The following is a 23,923-nucleotide window of genomic DNA, read 5'->3' as shown; positions in this document are numbered from 1 at the left end:
TTTATTTAATGTCTGTATTTTGTTAGTTATGTTTTATGCAGTTTTTATTTTAAACCTACTTAGAATAAACATATGATGATAGAAATGAATTAATGGAGAGTAGTGAATCGATGTGAAGATCAACATTCCGTGGCGCTACTTCCCTAACGCTCGCCTCGGCAACTATAGAGAAAACGTAATACAAAGCTAGTATAGAAGCTTCACTTCAAAAGTCATTTGCAAAACTAGAGATAATTGTAACCTCCACATTTTAAAACTAGTTACAAATATACAGGGTCTTCCATAACACTGTATCACATCATAGATTTATGTTTTTTTATTGAAACACTTTGTATTTTATTTTAAATTTAAAATCCGCTTCAATTCCACGTTACAAGAATACATATAGTTTTTTGGTGTTATACAGGGTATTTTAAAAATTATAACCAAATTTCAATGAAAATTGTGGTTACTAAAATCCTTTTTTTTTTAATATAATTTCTTTAGCTCGTGATAACTTTAAAAGTAGTAAGAAGTAGTTGACTAATTAAGAAGTTGTCTCTTCACTTGAAATATAAGCTTTTAATATACTTCTAATAGTGAATTGCACAAAGTTAACCGAAGTTATAGAATACTTATATTTGCTTTGTTTTGTAATATACGGTATAAACTTGTTTTTAGGTGACCATAGGTATCGTTGCAACGTCTGCCGACTAACTTACTTAAACAGATCAACATTACAACGCCATACAAAGTACGAATGTGGTTCAAAGAAACTGTACAAGTGCCCTTACTGTGATCATCAGGTTAAACAGAGATATAATTTAATGAGTCACGTTCATCATAAACATAAATCACATCAATTCGAGTTTAGGGAAAAGTATTATCAGAAGAAGTAATATTTTTACTTGATCATTTAACATCGATTACTTAACAGTTTAACCAAGGTCAACCTTTTTAAGTTTAAAAAGTATTTTTATGCAAAATATTGCTACTTGTTTTTTTTTTAGAAGATTAACATAAATATATTTCGTTAGGTAAAAAACGTTTTTTGTGTAATCTGTGATACATGCAATAATTATAATAGTCCAATATTGTAATCAACAATCAAATAGGACGGTTGATGAGATTTTAAATGAATGACTATTTGCCATTTATATATCTTATAATATATATTAAAAGTATTACCGATAATCTGATATTCACTGCCATAAGCTTTTAGGTTTCGATAGTAATGTCGGCGGTTACAAATAAGTTGCAAAAATAAGGTATCTAGAGTCAAACATGTCGATAGAACCTGAGACAAAAAAGAATCCTGGCAATCATCTTGAAAATCATAAAACAAGTGAACAACAAAAATGCTACGAAGATTCAAACAAACGACACCACTATGGCTCAGGACACCACTACGGGAGTCTCAGCCCGCTCCTGTTTAACATACTAATGAATGAAATAATAGAAGATGATTATCGCTACGACTAGAATACAGAGTCGGACCTGGCATAATTTTTAATGCAGAGAATGAGGACGAGCTACAAAGATTACTTTACAGATTTTACCAAATATTCTGCCTTTTTAACATGAACATATCCACGCAGAAAACGAAGAGAATTACTGTAGCTAAAAATCCAATTAGCTATAGCTTGTAGTTTAAAACAAATAGAACAACTGATCTAGTTCAAATACCTCAGCCTAGAATTATCTAGTTACCATGACTGAGTCAGAGATCTAAGGGGACAGATAAATAAGGCCGCAGCCATTTTTGAATTTTTAAGGGATATTGTTTGGAATAACCCATACATGCGAACGGAAAGCAAAATTTATTAAACCTGTATCAGACCCTTAATGATCTATGGAATAGAATCACGGGAAGACACCAATAAAACCAAAAGTATGCTACGTACATGTACAATCGAAATGAAGATACTAAGTGCAATATCAGTGAAAACAAGAATGGACAGAATCAGACGTAAGAACAGACGAAGGATGGTACGATTATTTAAAACGAATGTAGGAGCACAAGCTACCAAGAATTGCGCTAGAAGGAAAACCAGCTGACAGGCGACCACCATGCAGACCACTAAAAGGATGGAGAAATAGCTAGCAATCTACCTCTCAAAAAATATTTCAGCAACGGAATTAATACATCCTCAGTTCTACAAGTACAAAAAGACAAAAATAAGCCTCACAAATGACATTGCAAAGTTCAATTTTAAAAGAACTAAGAAAGTATCGATGAAAAGTGGCAAAACCTAGAAGATAATAAAATGGCAATCGCAAAGGAAAGCTGGATGAAAGAACGTTGTGAAGAATTGGAATTTTTACAAGAAAAGGGAGACAGTTTTGGACTACATAAAAAGATTAAAGAAATTTCGAGTATATACAAGAAACACCATGAGATTCGCCTGAAGAATGATCAAGGAAACTACGTTCATACCCAGGAAGAACTAGCTGAAATCTGGGCAAACTATGCTTCGTCCCTCTTTGCGGATAATAGACCGAATCTGCCAACTACTAACTTACCCACGGAAAATTTATCCGGCCCTCCCATTATTCGCGCCGAGGTGGAGTACGCTATAAAAGTAGCAAAACTAGTCAAGGCCCTGGACCGGATGGAATTACTACGGAAGCCATAAAACTGTTGGAAGATGATAACATCGACATGCTGGTAACAATTTTCAATGCCATATATAACACCGGCCACATTTCAACGAATTGGCTTTATTCAACCTTTATAATGATTTTGATTATGATGATAACGTACGTAGGTTTCTCAACTAGTCATAACAGGTCACGTAATAGTGGTAGATGACATTACAGAGCCACTGTGACCGATTCTTTTAAATATTTGAAATGAGATATCGCGTTTGAAAGGTATTGGACACACCTATTCAATCATACTAATTTTATTTGGGTTTCAGCTGATTTTGATTAAATAAGTTAAATAAATACGAAAATTATAGTTTCGCATTTAGTTAATAAATATTCTAACGTCCGCTTCTGGTTATTTGTGAAAAAGTTGACGTTTTTCAATTTTCTAGTTTATTTCTACATTGCTAAGTTTTACCAAAAGTATTATGAATTATTTATTTTAATATTGTTTAACGATACGTTTAAATGTTTATATAAGCAGAATGGTACGCACTGTAGCCGACAAAGTAGCAGCTGTCTTAATAGTTGTTTAATGTAGAAACAATTTCCATGCAGCGGTACGTCTTTTTAATGAAATGTGCCCCGATCGCCCTATATCGAGGACTTATTTCAGAGAGCTTCTTCGGAAGCCAGGGAGTTCAAGGTGCCAAACGATCTGGTCGATCAACCATTAAAATTGACCAAATCACCAAAAATTGACCTAGCTGCAGAAATGGTAGTGAACCCTACTTCTTCTACTGCACAAGTTACGTCTATCTGTGGAATCAGTCAAAGGACAATACACCGAGTGTTGGCATGGGAAATTTCATCCATACAAATTATAAATTTTGCACCAATTTTCAGATGATGACCCCGACTGAAGACTAGAATTCTATGAAAATATTTCCAATTAAATTAATCAACAGCTAGATTGCATAAAAATAATTTGTTTTACTGATGAAAGTACTTTTTCTCCCAATATAAATATTTACACACATAATCTGTGGTATTGGAGTGACATAAATCCTCACGTCTTTCTTGAAAATCATACTCAATTTTTAGAATAATGGATCTGTTTTTTTTTTTGAATGCTAACTTAACCGGTGAAGTGTATCTGGAGATGTTACAGAACGCAATTGAGCTATTACTTCTTGGAATTCTGGAAGATAATCCAGATGAATTTGGCAACTTCGAAATAACGAAGATGGTGCTCTTGCATACTATTATGGTGTAGTAAGACGTTACCTAAATAAGAAAATCGTGATAAATCTATTGGATGGCGAGGTTCGATAGAATGGCCAGCTCGATCACCGGACCTCACACCATTAGATTTTTTTCTGTGAGAGTACTTGAAGTCTGAGGTTAGTATTGCATTTTGAAACTACGAATTGTTGAAGAATGTAAGGCTATGACTATTACGGCATCTGTTATGACTAGTTGAGAAGCCTACGTCCGGTTATTTCCTCCCTCAAAATTTCACTATAAGTGTAACCATTCAAAAGATACGAATGAGGAGGGGACTTTTGGCTAGCACTGTATATTGATTTACGGCTCTTTGGTAAAAATCATTCACGCTTTTCTCTTGTAGCAAATATACTTTACACAGTTGTTCATGTCTGAATGGTATCAAATTCTTTGTATTATTCCATCGACTCAGTATTACAGTATACTCCCTCTATAACGAACACGGTTATTACGAGGTTTCGCTTATAACGAGGTACACTAGATGTCCCGTGAAATTTCTATTGAACTATAACCCTTTATAGCGAGGTAAATTTGCTTATAACGAGATAAAATAAAAACGAAAAATGTGTTTTTTTACATTTTGACCCTGCCGTGGTTATAAATAAATAACCTTTTTAACTGCCACGCAATAAACTTAACTGGCGGCCGCAATAAACTTCTTTAAAATAAATACAACTGTTTCACATCTTTAGAAAATATGATAGATAGAATGATACTGGACAATATAAATCAGTTAAAATAGTTTACGTTATCCTTCAAAATGCGGTTTATACTTTATGTAGTTGGAAAAAAATCTAAGTACAAATTTTTTGTTTTAACGAAAGTATATCATTGATAATAAAAGTAAACAACTTTTTTTTAAGAACGCCATTCAAACAATATTTATTAGTATCTTATATTGCTCTGAATGGTTTCACTATAGGAAGTTAATGATTTAGAAATCTACATATTCATATGTATGCACTGTATTATTGTTGTCTGATATAACGAGATTCGCTTATAACGAGGTAATTAGTCTGTCATTTTAGTTCTCGTAATACAGGGAGTCTACTGTATTATTGTTCCAACTACTAGATATTGGTCTTGTATATAGAGCAAAGATAGTGATATTCTAGCAAAGATATCTTTGGAGAAGCTTGCTGAAGGCGGTCAAGGCCCGACTTGGCTGTAGTGCCATTGGATGGATGGACTATATAGTGGTCTAAATATATATTACTTTCATGGTATATTCGAGTATCTCCTATTTGGCTTTGTAATTTTTCGTTTATTAGTTCGTAGTATATTATCGATGTCTGTTCTCGAGTCCTCCAGGTATATTCATGTTAGAAAAGTGTCTCATGAATGTCCGTTGTAGTTTAACTGGCGTTCTCAGTTTGTTCACAACTACTAGTAAAAAAGACATGTTTCCGGTTTTAGCAATTAAGTTACCTCATGTAATCACATAGTCTGATTTATTGCATTTGCTAAGTATTACTTGAAGTTGTTTGTATATTCCCCTTTTAAAAAATTTAGAAACAATGAATTAGAACAAGGTACTTAAAATATTAATAAATACAGAGATCATAAAAGCAGAGAGGGTGGACCAAGAAAAAGATAATTGAGAGAAGTCAAATAGATCATTAAAAAGAAAGGTGTTCAAAATTGATGATCAAAAATTATGGACCGCAAATAATAGAGAGATTATGTTAATATATTAACCTAAAAAGCTTATATCACTGTTAGAAAAAAATTAATGTAAGTAATACTCATTTAGAGCTAATACTCACACAGGTAGTGTGATGTATGATACACTATGATATAATACGTCTAAAAAGGTTGACTATTGTAACCAAAAGTATTTATAATACATGATGTTTTTGTTATTAGTAATTTAATATTTACACAAAATTTTGAACTACCTCCTGTTAAATGACAGTTTTTATTATTACATAATATTTTTTATAACTACTTGTATAACTATTAAACGTCGTTTTATATTACTTTTTTTAGTTTTTTGTGTATTCCATAATATATAACATAGCTCAAAACCGATAAAAGAACAGATAAAAGTTGAAAACAAAAAATACGAGCCCAATAACCCAATAATATTTTTATTTTGGTTCAAACTAATACACTAAAATCAATGTTTATACGAAACCATTTTTTTACCACTGCACTGAAAGTTTTACACTTTATTATAAATATCTACCCGTATATATTAGGTACCTTTGATAAATAACTAACATTTCCCTTCAATTTTAAAGTGTTGGGTTTCATAGATTCTAAGCTTCTGTGCTAGGAAACAATTGAATAATCAAATAAAAATACGAAAATTATAATACCTTTGCCACGTGATGAGACGACCAAAATACCACCTTATGTAGAATATCATGCAGAGAAAGATTTTTGGAAAGTCTAGCGTTGGAAGGCGACGAATTTCATGGCTGCGCAATCTCAGGGAGTGGTTAAATTGCTCGTTTAACCAGCTTTTTTGAGCAGCTGTAAACAGAATACAAATGGTCATGATGATTGCCAACCTTCGAAAGAAGACGGCATCTTAAGAAGTAGCTAAGAACATTAAGTTATTATTATAGATTAAGTATTGCATTACAAACCAATGTTGTGACGCATTCTTGTATGTTCAGCGGTTGGAGCCGCATGCCTAAGCCCATTAAACAAACAAAAATGATAGAAGACATCTCAGACGAAGACGAATGGACTGTTTAAGAAGTGACAACGGACATTTGATAAGTTCCGCCATTTTTAGTACACAAAAATAGAATAATACGGTTGCAATTTTTAACACGAACAAAATATAGTCGCTACTTCGGGAGGGGAGTAACTTACAAAGCTATTGAGATACAAAATTTTCCCTGGTTCAACCGCCACATACAAGAAGTAATTCGTGTACCTCCGATGTAATAAACATCAGGGTGGCCCAGGTCCATCTGGCCTTTCGGCATATGACCAGAGAACAACCGAACACATGTGTTCGGTTTTTCTATGATATGACTTTTAGTTAGCCACTAACCCCTACGAGTCCGACACCATTTGAGGGCGGCGCGTTGCACGAAGCATCGCGGAGCTCCACCCTCTCCTCTCCCACTCTTAAGTCTCCACTAGTGGGTACATGCCGCAATCCTACCATAGAAAAACCGGTTCGGTTGTTCTCTGATCCTACGCCCTTAATGGAGAAAGGACGTATAAGGGTCGCAGCTCCTTCAACCTCACTTTGGTTCTGTGGAATGAAAGTATAGTGGTCCCACGTCCCACAAGAAACTTGTCTCGGACACTAGGAGTGTAGACCGGTTACTGTAACGTCGAAGCGCCCTGCGAGCGTTTCTACAAACCCGACACCTCACCCGACGGCTCTCCACCACTCATTCATTCCTTCCCATTGGTCGTCTCTTATGACCGGCTGGGATATTTGGCCCCGCTTATCTTATTTTTAATTGTCTTATCTTATCTTATTCTTATCTCCGCTATCCGAAAGGAGAACCGGCCCATACAGCAGAGTATAGGCCGGTTAGTCTACCTCACTTTGACCATAAGATGGCGACTGACAGCTATTAACTGCCAGGTGCCATGTCAACTGTGAATTTTTTTTTCTTTTCCGCATCTATCAATGTTTTTTCATCTGTCAAATCGGCTGTCACAGTTCTTCACAGAAAAATTGAAAACGATTGTCAATGAGAATATCTAACTGGAAATTTAAACAAGTATTTAACTTATTCCAGTAATTATACCTTAAACAAATACGTCAGGTTCATTTTGCCTCGTAGATCGTTGAACACTTCGACCTAAAAAATCATTGTTACATTACATCTATGATTTTTGCTTGCAGGAAGGTTTTAGCGCCTGCTTGCGAGCCTCTTTTCAGACAAGGCCTTGCTTCAACAAGCATTGAAACCTTTTCCTAATCGCGCTGCTCATGCTCGCACCTTCTTTCTTTACTTGTTGAGTTTCATCAATTGTTTTTGAATGGATGGGAACTCCTGCCAGAGCTCTGTATGCCAGCAGAGGACTAATAAGTGTCGCCTGACACCGCAGTTAAGTCTTTAGCTTCCATTCGGTCATGCGTTGCTGAATTAGCGACCGTGATCGAAGATGAATAGCCCATCCACCACGTCAAGGCCCTATGGCTTCTGGATAAGTAGCTTGGACAGAAATGCAGGACAAAATTCAATGGACTTACAATAGCACAGAAGTACTAATAAAATGGTAGCAGTACTAGAAAAAAATGGTTTTATGCAGACACATGTCGAGGTAATTGTCAATAGAACTCCAGAAGATCTTATTAAATGGACGTGGTGGAAGATTTCATATGCTCGATGTGTGTGGAACATTGGACTAGAAGGGATTTGTGATTGTTAACAGATGTTTAATGGTCTGCCAAAGTTGGTCATGGCACCCCATCTTTAACATCTAGGGATTGACTATTATTACAATAGTTTGTATAACTTGATACAAACTATTTGTTTCAGATACAGTTCATTACTAGATGGAATAAGTTACAGCATTGTGAGAGCGGGATATTTCATGATTGATTATTTTGTGTATGTAGCTATTTGTGTATGTGTATTATACAATTTTTAGATGAAATCGTACATCATATCCTAGCTTAGAGGCAGTAGTCTACATAGAATTAATTCTCCTTGACGTTTCGCCTGAGGTTAAGGCAGATATTGTCAATGGCTATAACGGTCAGAGTTGTATCGTAGGAGCCTCATCGCTTTCTGGGAGGAGACTCATCGTTAACTGCTAATCAATTACAGAAGAAGTTAGTTAGCCTTTTACTATAATAGGTGGTAAACACTAGTTTGGTGCAGGGTAATTTGTGTAATTTAAATAACTATACTGATGATAAACTTTGAATAATGGTAATGGTTAATGGAAAAGTTTAAACTCTTTGGTTTGATAATACGTTTATAATAAAAAGAAATAAAAACTGAATTTCTAAAATTTTACAATGTTGTAAAAAGACTAACAAGAGTTTGGCCGCATTGATGTAGAAGCTTAAGGTTATTTCTTATAGATAGAAGTGAACGATATGCTATATATAATGACAGGGAAAAACAAAGATTGCATAACTTCAAGACAGCACTAAGTTGAGAGAATGAAGGAAAGAGAGAAAATGTATAATATATTCTTCAGTATAAAGAAGCATAGCATATACTAAAGCATATAACAATAAAGACAAATAACGTCAAAAACGAACAACAGATAAAATTAAACGGCGAAGTCCGTAATATATATATATATATATATATATATATATATATATATATTAGATAAAAAAGTATTAACATCATACCTGCTTTATTTTTTTTTTTTCATCTTCTCAAGATTTCTAGATATTCAAAATTAAAATTCAGATTTTTTCCTAAATCTGTGCCTCGTAAAATTTTCCAAGCAAGCAAACGATTTATGGACTGACATTGGGAATCTAAAATTGCATTCCACGACACATTGATTCATCTAGATAAGAACCCTTCGTGAACTGGTTTCTTCCATTCATCGTCTGTTTGCTTTGAAAATTTTACAAGGCAGAAATTTAGGCAAAAATCTGAAAAAAAAATCTTTTGTTTCGAACACCTAAAAATCTTCGGAGTTATACTTTTTGTTTTATTCTCAAATGGCGCCATATACGTATTCATGAAGTTATTTTATTATTACTTTCTTTGGCGGAAAATATTTGATTTCACGTTCAGAGCTTCTACCCAGTCGCTCTGATGAGTCCTACTAGGACGAAATACCTATCAAAAGAGAGAAAATTTTACCGGCAATATTTTCGACTGGTATAAAAGTTTGTTGCCTGGCAATTTTCGCGAATTAAATTTTGACAGTTAAATCACAAGACGTTAGCTGAGTGATTCTGTCAAAATTTCATAAGCGAAAATTGCCAAAATGCAACAAACTTGAATAAAAGCAGAAGAACATTTTGCGGTAAATAATTTTCTCTCGAATGATATTCGACAACACTATTTCACGAGACAATTAATGCACCATATCAATGAAACATAATCTTTATTTATTTGTTAACAATATTAAATGTACAATTATTATAAGCTATAGTAGTTTCTCCATTCTTTTCTACCAAAGCATGATTTGGTGTATTATTGACCTGTAGCATTTGGGAACTCAAAGGTCCAGCTTCATTTGTTGTTTCGATGGTGAGTTTTGGTGGTGACTGGAATCCAGCTGCAGATATGGTTTTAGAGAGCTTGCATTTGAGTGACCCGTTAATTTAATTAACTCCTATTCACAAACACCTTGATTGAACAAGGCTAACACAGCTGAAGATCGATGAGAATGGTTTGTTATTTTGTGTTTTTTTTTTGTCTATTCAAATTTTTTCAATTGACATTTTTGTTCACTTAGATACAGTGTTGATTCCAAGTGGACAGTTTTTGAACCAAGACCCATCCTTCCAGTTGGGGTGAACGGTCGAAGAGTCTGTCTGATAAAATCTTTGGTCCCCTTTTTTCCATTAATTTCAAAAATAATCTAACTGTGCATAAATTTTCGTTTGATGAATTTCTTACCAGTCATTTGCTGCTTGCCAAACTTTTCGAACCGCCTTCTGGAAAAAGTGATTCTTGCAGTTTACGGTCTAATTGGCTCCCCAAAAGGTGGAAAAACTTTTTTTTGCTCCACGGGGGTTTCCTCGTCGTAGCTTTGGATGATTTTTAATAGTTCTTCGGTGGATAATGCTTTTTGAGCTGAATTTTCTTTTTTCTTGAACACTTTGAAGCTGCCTTCGCTTGGTATCTCAGATATATCTGTGAAAGGATCGATTTTTAGGCCGTACTCCATAAAATATTTTTCTTGTACCATTTTTGCCGTAGTATTCCACATTAACTTTACAGACGACTCTTTATAGTCTTCGCCACTGCCCTTTTTCATGTTAAAGGCATAATCTTCGAGAATTTTTGCTAGTTTCCTTATGGTAGTACATCTTTCAAGCGTAAAATTTCTCACCCGTAAGAACTCCGCAAATTAGGTCCAAATAGAGCTTCTGGACCTCTGCGTGTTCAATAGGACATTTTCCGAAATCAATTTCTTGATTTCTTCACCGGACTGGCATACAAATCTTGATTTTTGTCTGGATTCATTCTATCTGTCCAAAATTGATTACGCCTCAATGACATTTGTCAAACTGACAACAATAGAATTACCAGACACCTTCGTGACGGATCGGTCATAATTTTGTCGCTGAGAAACAAGGGCAGGAAGGAGAAATCTGCAGAAATAGAATACATTAATAATGATATTGGGATAGATAATGATAATATAATAAATATATTTTGAAAGTTGCCTACAAAGCGAAAATTTCATTATCTTTTTTTTTGTTTTTTTTTATTCAGCTCTTAGACAAAGTCGTGGTATACAATAATTTAGAATGTCAACAGATAAAGGAATACTGTAGACTAAATTCAGCATTAAAAATTGTGAAGAAAATTCTGAAACTAAAAGTTTATATTTCGGTTACGTGAAAACTAGAAAAAAACTCATTTAGGTACTCTCATTTAGGTACTATTAGTAAACTAATATAACTAGATATTATGTATTATAAACCACCTTATGTCAAAATGCGTTATCCCGGTGATTAAGGATATGGACTTGAAATTAGTTGGTATCTCTCAGAACTAGTTTGAATTCAATCTGGATCTAATGAATGTTCTTTGTTTCTATTTTTATATAAAACTAATCTTAAAAAAAATAAACTATGATTGATAGAGCAATTTTAATAACTGATTTATCGTCTACGTGAAAAAATCGCGTCCAATTGGTATGTAATATTTTATTTGAAGTAATGAAAATTAGGATTAATCAGGATAAATTTTTTGATCATGTAAAATTTTTGTAAATAATTTTTGCTTTTTTTTCTATCAAATTAATCAAGTTGGTAACTTTATTAACCAAAGCAATAATTTATTTATTCTAATACAAAGGTGTAAGGGGTTTTGAAATTTTACATTTTGCGCAAAAAAAAACGTGTAACACTAAGCTACTTCTTGTATGTCTCTAATGATTTTTTACTTTTAAGATATCCATCCCCACTTTTCTATATATAAATTACTTATCTTCTCTGTTCCTTTGCTTTATACTTAGTAACATTTATCATATTTGTAGATTTCTTGGAATTTGACCAAATCCTGGTACCACCAACACTGGAAAAATTTCTAGACCAAGGAAAATCTCCCAAAAAACACAAAGAGCACAGAAACTCCATAAAAAAGTTCGCAGATAATATAGTCCGTCCAGGTTACAGTCCAGATTCACAGTTTGCTTGCCGCCATTGCGGAAAACGGTACAAATGGAAGTCAACTATGAGGAGACACGAACAAGATGAATGCGGCGACCAAGAGCCTAAATTTCAGTGCCCTTTTTGTCCGTACAAAGCCAAACAAAAAGGAAATTTAAGAGTGCATATTAAAAAGCACCATCCGATTGGTTCTGCTGCAGCCGCTTTTGTTCAAGAAGAAAAGTCTGATATAAACCAAAACGTTCAAAATTGATAAGTTTTTGTTATTTATGCTTCAAAGTATATTACGATTTTATATAAATTATTATTACTAAATATATATTTTATTACGTATTAAATGCAATAGATTTTTTGCTTTAAAACAAGTTTATTATAATGGAATTTTCTTTTAAAATGAAGGAAAATTTAATAATTTTTCTTAAAACAGTTGCCAGATTTTTTACCTTACAGTGATTACTCATAGTTAACCCTGTATGCCCATATCGTATTGCACTTTTCAACAAGCTGGACAATTTATTGTGGTACTTCATACTTAATCATTTTCACTTTTAAATGGTATCTGAAAATATCACAGTCAAGTATACTATAGTAGAGTATCAAAATGGTAGACATTAAATTCTGAGAAATGATAATTAAACACGTTTGCAAGGTTCTGATTATAGATTATTTTATCACCTTCTATATTAATAATTCACATACAGTCAAATATTCATATAATAACAGACTTGTTAAAGTATCCATAAAACATGACAACGCTGATCAGTAGATAATCGAAGCTATAAGATAGAGATATATCACTCAGGCTAGACGTTCACTGCACACACAGAGGCGTATAGTTTACGCTGTTCGACATCCACAAAAGGTCAAAATATTAACTATCGCCTGAAGAAAACTCGGATGATGAAGAACTATTGCAATAAATATTAGTCATATTGACAATTAAAGGTCCAATGGAAATATCCACTTTAGTGTCCAGATACCACATTCTGCTTTTTTCTTTTCGAGTATGCATAATGCAATTCTTCCATGAGTATAGCCTGACGTTTTCTATAACAGTAACTAGCAGACCTTTCACATCATCCATTTTAAAAGCTAAGTTTTCCCTCGCTACTTGATTTTTTATTTGAGCCTATATATAAGTTCGACAGCATTCAACTCACAATCATATGGAGGGAGGCGTAGAACAATTATTGAATAACCAAACAAGATTCTGTTTGAGATTTAATACAATCTTTAAAAACAAGTCTTCAAATTTTTGGGCGTGCATTTCTTCATGATAGTCATTAGTTTTCTTGGATTCAAAGAGTGATAAGCGGTTATCCAGAAAACCTATATCACTGCTTATGTGTGTTAAAATGAGTCTTCCTCATTTGCTCGCTGGTGTTTTCAGACCCGATGATAATCCTTTAATCAAGGCTTGCCTACGGTTTCTAACTTTAAAATCCTGCCACACCTTTGAGACAGTATGGCCTTGATTTAGTTAAGTTTCGTCTAAATAGTAGATTTTTCTTCCTGCACGACGTTAGTTTTGGATTTATTTCAGGTTATGTCTCCGCCACAAAATAATCTCTTCTCTTTTTATAAGAATACTGTTTCTACTTATCTTCATATATTTAATGTTCATTTGCCATAATGTTCTCAGTAATACACTTCGTGATATCTTGGGTATCAAATCGTCGGAATCTATTTTGGCTGCGACTTTGTTTAAGGTTAGAATTTTATTTGAGAAAAGTAAAGCATGGAATTTTCTCCTAATAGCATATTTAGTATCTATCCTCTTCAAGCTTAATATGTTTTCTTCCTATAATTTTCATTTTTTTCAACAGACGTATCCGAATTACCTTCACGTTGTTTGACTTGCTTAAGAATTATGTGGACACTTTTTGTAGACGTTTTAGTTAAATCAATACATACAGTAATAACGTCAATGACCAACATATTTTTATTTCTTTCACGGAGTCCAGAATACACGTGCATATAACAGTTTTTTCTCCTTCCGAACAATTTTGAAGACGACGACTTTTCCTTTGACCATATTTGTCAGAACTCTATAAAAACGTATTAACTCCTTCAGGCTAATTATAGTACTGATGTATTTCAGTAATAACAAGAATGAAGTCGTTATCAATAAACCAGTTGTTCAGACGTATTTGCACATTTAGTATATATCGGTCTCTTTGATTGTCTTAATTATGGTGGGTTAAATTCGTTTTCCATATTGTCAGATTCTTGATGTGCTTTTCTATCGGGACAATTCTAACGATGATCATCAGAATTTATTAGTCTTTTCGTTCCCAAATATTTCTTTATTAGAAATTAGTCAAACTGAGATGAATCTCTTGTTTCTTGTAAGTATGTACATATAGTAGGTACCATGTTAGTCTGCATCCGAGTTCTTTATTTTAAGATGACAACTATATAATACATATGGGGTAATTTAATTATTCTAAAAGAGTAACAATTTGGTCCAAGATTTGAGAGATATCTCACTGACATGATGTGGTTAATACTTAAAGCACATAATATGACGCAACCAATAGATCTATGTATACCTAGAGAGTAATAAATTTTAGGTATTCTCGTCAAGTAGAATAACTGCTGTAAAGTATTTTTCAAAGCTTATTAATCTTGGACCAAGTTGTTCTTGAACAATTTGAAAGTGGAAGATTTATTCCATATATCAAATAGTGCAATAAATAAATACGTAATACTTTTAAAGCAAAAAATTTTATATACTTTTCTATTACATACTGTTATCCGTATATTTTAAGAAAAAATATGAACAAATTAACTGTGTTCGTTTTGGGCTAGAATTTATAAGGGTTGATGGTATTAGTTTAGCATATTTAAACCAAATATATAAAATATATTATTAGTATTTTTTATCTATTAAGTGAATCTAATATTTAATATTTTTTTACGAAGAGAAATGGTTTAGATTTTTGTTTTTGTTTAATGTGTTTAGTGTTGTAAAATAAACCAAATTTTATATTGCGTTTTTAGTTGGATCAACGATAAACGATAACTAACGAATAGCTTTAGTATTTAGGTTAAAAAGACTGTATGATTAGATGCATAGACGGTATTTATATCGATAAATAAGCGGTGAGATTTATAATTTTAATACCTAGTAATGGGCCAAGCCAATTTTTAAAACACACAGCTATCTGCAAATGCAAATTTAAAATGATTCATACTTTTTTACTGTTTAATTTAAAATTTTTACTCTTTTGAGCGTGACACTTAGGTACACAATTATACATATAAAGTATCTTCTTCTTCAAGTGCTATATCCGCGAATGAGGTCGGCAATCATGATAGCTATTCGGCTTTAAAGAGGGCTGCTCTTAAAAGTTCATTTGATGTACATCCGTACCAGTCTCTCATGTTGCGTAGCCATGATATTCTACAACAACTCGTATGATTCCAACTTTTTCATTGATGCCTTATTTAAGGTCTAAACTTCTAAGCCCTAAAACAAAATCGAGAAAACTCTCAATTTGTTAAAATTTGCTCTAGTCTTTTTTATTCTGATTTTGATTTCCTGGAAATAATCATTTGTGAAGTTAATCATTGTTCCAATATAGGCATATTTGTCCACTCGTTCGACATTTGTTCCATTTTTAGAAGATTCTCGTTATTTCTTTGAGTTTATTGATATTCTCATACATTTTGTCTTCGTGACGTTCATTGTGAGACCGTATTATTTTCCATACTCTGAAGTAGTTCCATACCAGACTCTGGAGATCTTCCATATTTTCGGCTAAGATGACAGTGTCATCCTCATATCTAATGTTGTTAATAAAAACGCTATTAACCTCTTCCAGTTTTCACCCTTAAGAGCCGTTTTCAGTATCTCTTCCGAGTAGGTATAAAAAGAATTAGCGACAATTCGCATCCCTTTTTCAATATATATATATTGGGTATATATATATATATATATATATATATATATATATATATATATATATATTTATATTTATATGTATATTTATATATATATATATATATATATATCTTTATTGACGTCCAAGCACTTTTGTATCAGTATATCAAGGGAAAAAAAAGCTTCACGCGCTCCTAGGCCTTTGCGAAACCCAAATACTGTATCATTAATGTCTATGTCCAGTTTATGATAGATAGTCGACTCTGGATAACTTGAACTCGTCGGGACCAGGGAAATTTGTTTAGCTTATCGAAAGTTCGAGTTAACAGGAGTTCGAGTTATCAAGATTTTTATTCGAGTTATCAAGAGTAGGTAATAATCAATACATTTTAAAAATTGTTAGATGTATTTATTTAAAAATTACTTTTTAAATAATCATTTTAACATTGAAACACGTTTACTAATTTATTTTTTAAAATAACTAGAATAATAAGAAAGAATTCTAGAATATATCAATTTTTTGCTTACATGTGTCAATTTTATTTGCAATAGCTTCAAATGACCAAAGATTTTTGGCCCATTTCCCTCAAATCCTTCTAAAAACAATCTTAAAGTCTCTAGAACACTCCTGGCCTGTTGTGTAGTAGGCATAATACGTAGGTGACAGTTGTCTTCAAGGTTTTCTTAGTGTATCAAAAACTGGTGCCTCGGAATCGACAGCAACAAACTCTTCGAATTGAAGATTTGTTCTCTTCTTCTTCTGTAACTAAATTGTTTTTGAATTCAGGAGAAGCAAAAAAATTGCTCACAGTTGTCGTAGACACGTCATCCGAATATTTTTTCACAAATCTTATTGCCTGAACCATGTCGATTTGTTGCAAAATATCACCTTCTTCCATTTGTTTAATTAAAGATTTAACCACCTCAGTACGATATTACCCTTTGAAATTTTTTATTATTACCAAGTCAAGTGGTTGCGCCTTTGAAGTCATGTTAGGTGGTAGATATTCAATCTTGAATGAAGTAAATGAAAGAATATGTCCATAATATGTACAGTTGTCGATGACCAGCAATGTTTTTCTCTTTTTCTAGACAAGTTTTACATCCCAAGAAAATAGCCACTCCTTAAAAATTTCACTCGTCATCCAAGCTTTTGAATTGACTTTATACTCTGTCAAAGATTTGACATTTTTAAAACATCTTGTCTTCTTGAGTTTTCCAATGACGAAAGGCACACATTTGTCTGATCCTGTCATGCTTACAACGAGTAAAACGGTTATTCCCATCTTGTTTTCTTTGCCACCATGACATTGGTTGTTTTTGAATTCCAATATTTTATTTGGCATACATCTATAAAACAAACCTGTTTCATCGGCGTTGTAAATTTCTTCTGGTGAAAATCTAGCCAATAAATTCGTTTTTTTTTTCAATCCTCGCAAACTGCGTCATCTACGCTCGCACTCTCCCCATAATATACTTATTTGACACTAATGACAAATCGTTTTTTAAAATTTATCGTCCACCCACTGCTAGTCCTAAAGTCTTTTTAACCTAGCTGACTGACGAAAGTTAAAGCCTTCTGCTGGAAAAGGTTCCACTGAGGCATTTTCCGCGATCCGGGAATCCAGCAGATTTCGACTGAAATTTGTTGACGGAGTTGCCTTGGTTCGAATACGCTAAAATTGTATCCCCTTTTTTCGCAGCGTTTATTAACTCAAATTTTTCTCTTATTGTTAATAACCGAAGATTTTTAGCCTTCTGTAAACTCGACTTATTTTCATTAGGATTAAATAGAAAACTGAATCATGATACGTTGTAGTATCATGGAACTGAATCAGGTCTATGAAATTGAAGGTGACTAAGGTATCGTCAAGAAACTAAACAAACATGACCTTCGACCACGATGGTTAAAATTCGGCAAGTTCGATTTACAAAAGTATCAGTTTCGAATTTCCATTCGAGTTATCGAGGTATGTGTTCGAGGTATAAAGGTTAACTCCTTCACAATAGAATTGAAACCAGACTAGAGGAAAAGTACGAGTTATTGAATATTTCGAATTATTTATCAAGTTCCTAGTTATCGAGAGTCGACTCTATTCGGTTATGGATGACTTTTAGTAGTAATTTTGACACATGGGACATCAAGCTAATGGTGCGGTAATCGACGCATTCTCTTGCGTTTTTCTTTTTGGTCAGACAAATAAAAATCGACGTTAACCAATCATTGGATAATACGCCTAAGCTACAAATTTGGTTCAAGAGAGTCACTAAAACATCAATATGCTGCTCATCTATAATTTTTAGTAGCTCGATAGGAAGTTTGTCAGGTCCTGGGCCTTTTTCGCTCTTCACTGTTTTTAATGCGTCTAATATTTCTTCTTTTGTAATATTTGGATCTATATCTTCTGAAGTAAGTTCTATGTGTTCCAAGTACTTCTTTTTATCTTCAAACAGTTCGTCAATGTATTCTGTACGGTGTTGTATTTTCTCATCTGTTTGTATTGAAGTGCATCTGTCTTTATTGTGTCTATCCAGAAGTGCATCAGTAAGTTTTTGTTTTCTTAGCATGCCACTTCTTTGACTTTTTTGTGTAGATTAAATATATCGTATTTTTGACGGTCCTCGATCTCTTTGCATTTCTCTTCAAAGTATTTTTCTTTTGCCTGCTTTATCACCTTCCTGATCTCGTGGTAAACCTCAATGTATTTAGTGTTATCTTCGTTCTTACATTGTCTCATCATATTAAGTATCTCGTCCTTCATCCATTCCTCTTTTTTCCTTGTGGAAGTCTTTAGTATTTCTTCACGTGGTTCCAAAGTATATAAACCATTAAATATTTAAATAATTAAAATTTAATCTATTCTGAATCTAGCCTGAATAAATAAAAATTTATTTATTCAGGCTAATATTTGTGAACGAGAAATAATATAATAATGGAATGGTCTCGTAATGTTTATATCATCAGTTTATTCTAGCATTTTATGGTGCATCTTCCTTATAGATTCGTTCGCCATCTCTGCCACGCGTGTTTGTTATCCCCTTTTCTGGAATATTGTACCTGCTTGTTCGCTGATATTATGGTCGTCTCACTTTAAGTGTAGACGTCGCCGTAGCGTCGTCTAGGACAAGTGATACCTCTTAGATCTCATAGTGTAAATCTACTGGACCATATATTGTTAGTTCTTCTCGCTAGAAGCTGTCCAACTACCACTTTAGGGTTTTTATTATGTGATTTTTTGTCTTATACATTCTATTTTTGGGTTTTCTGCCTGATTATTTCTATACATGCCTAAAATGCGTAGAGTAATTTTAAGTTAATATGATTGTGTCTAAATTTTCAAAGATATACAAAGTCGTTCCCTCAAAGTTTGAGTAGAAAATATACTTCACACCAATATTGGATTTTGTTTCAACTGTAACTCCTCAACCGAAACGCCAAATTTCTAGCACCAAAGTTTCGTCCCTCTGCTGTATGGACCTCTGATTCACAATAAATATACCAAGACGGAGGAAAAAATAAATGTGTAATTTATAATTACTTGAATTGTCTTTTGCCCTGTTTAATATGGATTTTCAAATGAAAATAAGTTATAAAGTTTATACAGGGTATAAAGTTTACGTTTCTTATGTCTATTTTTGTATTAGGAATACAGTTATGCCTTGTGTCATAAACTGGGTACACGCAAACTCATCACCAATTCGCATTAATGCCTTCGTAGATAGTAGAAACTAGGGATTTTAAAATATATCCGGAGAGATTTGCAAACTGATCAGTGGCCTATCTGCACCCCGTGGCCGGTATAGACCATAAAATGTTTGCAAACCGCTGTTTGATAATTTAAAAGGATAATCCAAGTCCGGATGTATTAAATGTAATGCATTGACTCGCATTTGGGAATTACACAAAATTCTATTAATGCATACCTAAAACTATGCGAAAATAAAAATTTCTAATAGGCCATTCACCAGGAAACACCCAATATAAATAAATATATCAGTTAAATTTTGCTTAAAACTTTTTCTGAATTTAATAGATTACCACACAAACAAGAAGTGTAACAAATAACAGGCAATCTTTCGTATTAGAAACCAGCGACTTGGGCAAAAATGCTGGTGATGACCTAACCTATCTGCGGCAATGTATCGATAATGTCTGAGTCTAATAATTTTATGGGGGACTATAAAGTGATGAGTTCCCATACGTCCCATAAACCTGCCTTTCATTAAATTAAAAATTCAAACACCGCAAAGAGGTATGGAAGCATATTTTTAATAATCTAATAATACACCTTTGTTCAAATCGATTGATCGATTGAGATTCACAGTATTATAAATTGTTTGTATATTTGTGTTCAAATCAATAGTGTTTTTTTTTATTATAAAATTTGGTTTATTCTACAGGTGTTGCGTTGATAGGAATCTATTTCTCAATTTTTATCTTTGCTTTGTTGTAAGTACTAACCATTAGTAAACCCTAGCTAAAAGCATAATTATAATGTTGTTAACGATTGATTGTAGTATTTTTATTGAAATATCTGCAACAAAATGAATATATTTTTTTAGAAATGAAAATATTTCATAAATTTAAGTTTAAGTCCATTAAGTTTTTATTTACTAATATGTAACATCATTATTTGTGCGCATTTAAATCGTTTCGGATATTGTTAATACAAGTGATGAGTTAGGAGAATCAGTCAGTTATACTTATAATGTTTATTTCTTTGTCTTCTTTTTTTAAGTACCTTGTCCTCCAAAAACATTGGTGACCAATCGTATAATCTTTACTTTATCCGTAACGGACTAAATAGTGGCTTGGTACTGAGTCCAGTACTGACGGAGGTTCTTGACCACGTTTTTTCTAGAGTGTCGTTTTTGTTTAAAAGTTTTTATAAGTTTATCTGCCTTTTTATATTGAATGCCTTTTCATAATTCAATAATCAGACATAGACATCTTTATTCACATGCAAGCAGCGTGATAATACGTTTAAACTAAATATCGCGATATAAATTTCTTTGTATTTATGGTTATGTATAATTTTTAAACATAATTTAACTTCTTTCAAGTAGAAGTTACTCGGTAAGTCATTCGGTATTTTCCCGTTTTGTAGACCGAGTTAAGCAGATAGTTTGATGAGCACATTCATCTTATCTTCATATCTCGTCCAGGCATATCTCGTCCACAGGTTGTCTCATTTTTTTAATTTTGAGTGCGTATGACGTTTCTTCCATTTGATAAGTTTGTCCCGCTGTTTGTTTATTCTGATATCATTCTGAATCTTTTATTTTGAAAATCTCGTATATATATATATATATATATATATATATATATATATATATATATATATATATTTGTAATCATTTTGTAAAATTTCTAAAAAACTTTTTCTGTGCGTTTAAGCGTTTAATAAGTCGTATAATATCTGTAGTTCGTCAGATTCACAACATTTCCCATTCAATCTTATTCCCTTTGCTTCTATTTTTTCAATGTATCGTGTTTTATTTACAGGGGTGAGCTGGTTAATTAGCAAAAAAAATATGTATCCACAGTAAGTGTTCAAAGTATTTATCTCAATATACTTCAAGTAACGTTTTTTGATCGAATGAATAATGCGAGCAAACATCTCAAGATTTTCATTGATGATATCTAACTCAATTGTTATCCAATGTTTGAGACCTTTGACCTTTTCGGTCTTCGCGCAAAACTCTGTTTTTAAACATGCCCCAGATTAAGAAATCCATAGGAGTAATGTCTGGAGACCTTGGAGGACACGGTTCGTTGCCCATCTACTTTGTAAAGTGTCCTCCATTTCCGTCTCTTGTGCTCAACTTTTCAGCTTGCAGCTAGTTTGGCTTTGTTCATATTCTTCCACTCGTTGTTGTACAACAACATGGTGAGTACAACAAGTAGAATTGTTTCCGAGTAGAATCTGGTACAACTTCAATGTTGATCAGACCTTTTAAATAAAATATTGTGTTATATAACAACTGTTATCTCCTCCTAGTTCCAGACAGGTAATTCCAGAAATTTGTTATCGATTTTAAAATGAGCTTGTAATTTAGAAATAACGATTATTTTAATTTTTTTTAGATAATGTCAACACTCACCTGATTATATTAACTTGCTACTATAGAACATAACGATATTAACTGATTTTTTTTTTGTCGGAATATCTATAAAAATTAAACCAATTATTTTTTGTACCAAATTAGGATTTACAGTTTGATATATATTTTAGAGTATTATTGAAAATATAATATTTTGATGCAGACATTTTAAACTTTTATATACGTTTATGTGTAATAAGCGTTGCAAAACTATTTTTAAAAATTATAAAAGCAATAAATGAACATTTGAACTATAAATGTGTTCTACCTTTATAGTTGTGTACGTGAAAGCTGTTTATAAAAATTTAAGTTATGTATTGTATTGTTATGTTTGTAGCGTTTTACAAATATTTCTTATATTTTTTCTGTCACTATTTTTATTGATGTTATGTTATTGTTTATAAACAAAACGGTGTGTGGAATTGGCACAATATTTTATTTTAAACTTAATTGTGAATACATTCTAGTTCTTAATGTTCGAATGGGCATCAAGCAACTACGAATAATGTTTTTTCAATATTCTTGAGTGTTACATAGAGTCCACAAACAGTAAAGATACTCTAGAAACTAGTCTGAAATTTTCTAAAGAGTTTAAAATAAACTATTCAGCAAATTTATGAATATTTGTTTTGTTTAGAAGCAACTCTACTTTGAAAAGAAATGACACCGTAGTTTCATATTGATTTTGCTATTAGGCGATCGATTTACCCCTAAAAAGACGCTTAGAAACGGAATAAACCGAGTATAAAACGGAATAAAATTTGGGGAATTGATTTTTTGTTATAAGTTGTTATAATTTGTTAATAACAAACTATGGCAGTTTAGAATTATGTCGTACTCATATGCTTTAATTGGTGATATAAATAGTTGAGTCAGTTCATTAACACTTTCTAAGCATGGTTGAACCTACGGTATATGTTTTTTTTTCAACGTATCATTTCTTTTCGGAGTTACTAAAAATACCAACTTCTTTTTTATTTAGGATTTTTATTCCTAAAATTTTGTTTTTTCGATATTCTTTACCGCGGTGGCGGTTCTACCGGTAATACCGATAATGACAGTAATAAACTAATAATTTATAGATGGCTTCATCGTACAATTTGTTGATAATTTAATGTAACTAAGTGCCTTCCAAAAGCAATACACATTGTTAACAATAAATTTGTTGATAATTTTAGATATCTATATTGTACTTATATTAAAAGCTATTACTGTATTCATTATATTTCTTTAAAAACAAGTCATTTGTTTTCTTTTATTATAAAGCCAAATTGTTTTACTTGTATCATCAAATTAAAATGCATTTTTAATAATAGATAAAACACTCGTATAGACCAATAGGTACGTAAAAAACTACCGTAAACTTTGAGTAACAATTAATTTATAATTAATAATTAATCGTCTGTAACTTAAATGTTGTCTACACTTTTGGCAACCGATAGAAAAAATTATATTTAACTTTTGTACTACCAAGTCAATTTTAAAACACCAAGTTACAGATGTGGCGAATTATTGCTAAAGTATTTTTTTGTATATGTATACAAAATTATTGTTAAAATGACATAAAAGCGATAATATTTTAAGATATAATTTTACATTTTTACCAATAACTATTACTAGAAATCATAAATATTAAAAAATATAATTTTAATTAACAAATCAACTTTGACATTTATTTTTCTTGCTATGTGATGGACACACAATGTTATTACATTTAGAACATTTACTTTGATACTTTGCAATCTTTCTTTCTTGGGCAAATATGGTACCTTCCTTTACCCTTTGATTGGGGTGAATTCGATTCTTTCACCGGTTCTTCTACGTTGTAA

At 32.4% G+C, this 23,923-nt stretch overlaps 1 protein-coding gene across 8 annotated transcripts in view; it reads left to right on the top strand.

The window, feature by feature from the left end:
* Positions 1–23,923, top strand: part of lola (longitudinals lacking) — a 604,955-nt gene that overhangs the window by 480,592 nt on the left and 100,440 nt on the right. The window contains exon 5 of one of the 8 annotated variants that reach the window (XM_072526341.1): positions 11,971–23,334. The exons of the other annotated variants lie outside the window; for them this stretch is intronic. Within the exon in view, the coding sequence (XP_072382442.1) occupies positions 11,971–12,356 (386 nt within the window). The 3' untranslated portion in view covers positions 12,357–23,334. Of the gene's footprint in view, positions 1–11,970; positions 23,335–23,923 lie in introns of those variants that run through there. 8 annotated transcript variants of the gene reach the window in all.

The sequence above is a fragment of the Diabrotica undecimpunctata genome, chromosome 3, assembly GCF_040954645.1.
Source record: "Diabrotica undecimpunctata isolate CICGRU chromosome 3, icDiaUnde3, whole genome shotgun sequence".
NCBI classification, from domain to species: domain Eukaryota; kingdom Metazoa; phylum Arthropoda; class Insecta; order Coleoptera; family Chrysomelidae; genus Diabrotica; species Diabrotica undecimpunctata.
The sequence above is the reverse complement of the archived record's forward strand: the minus strand, read 5'-3'. Positions and strand labels throughout refer to the sequence as shown.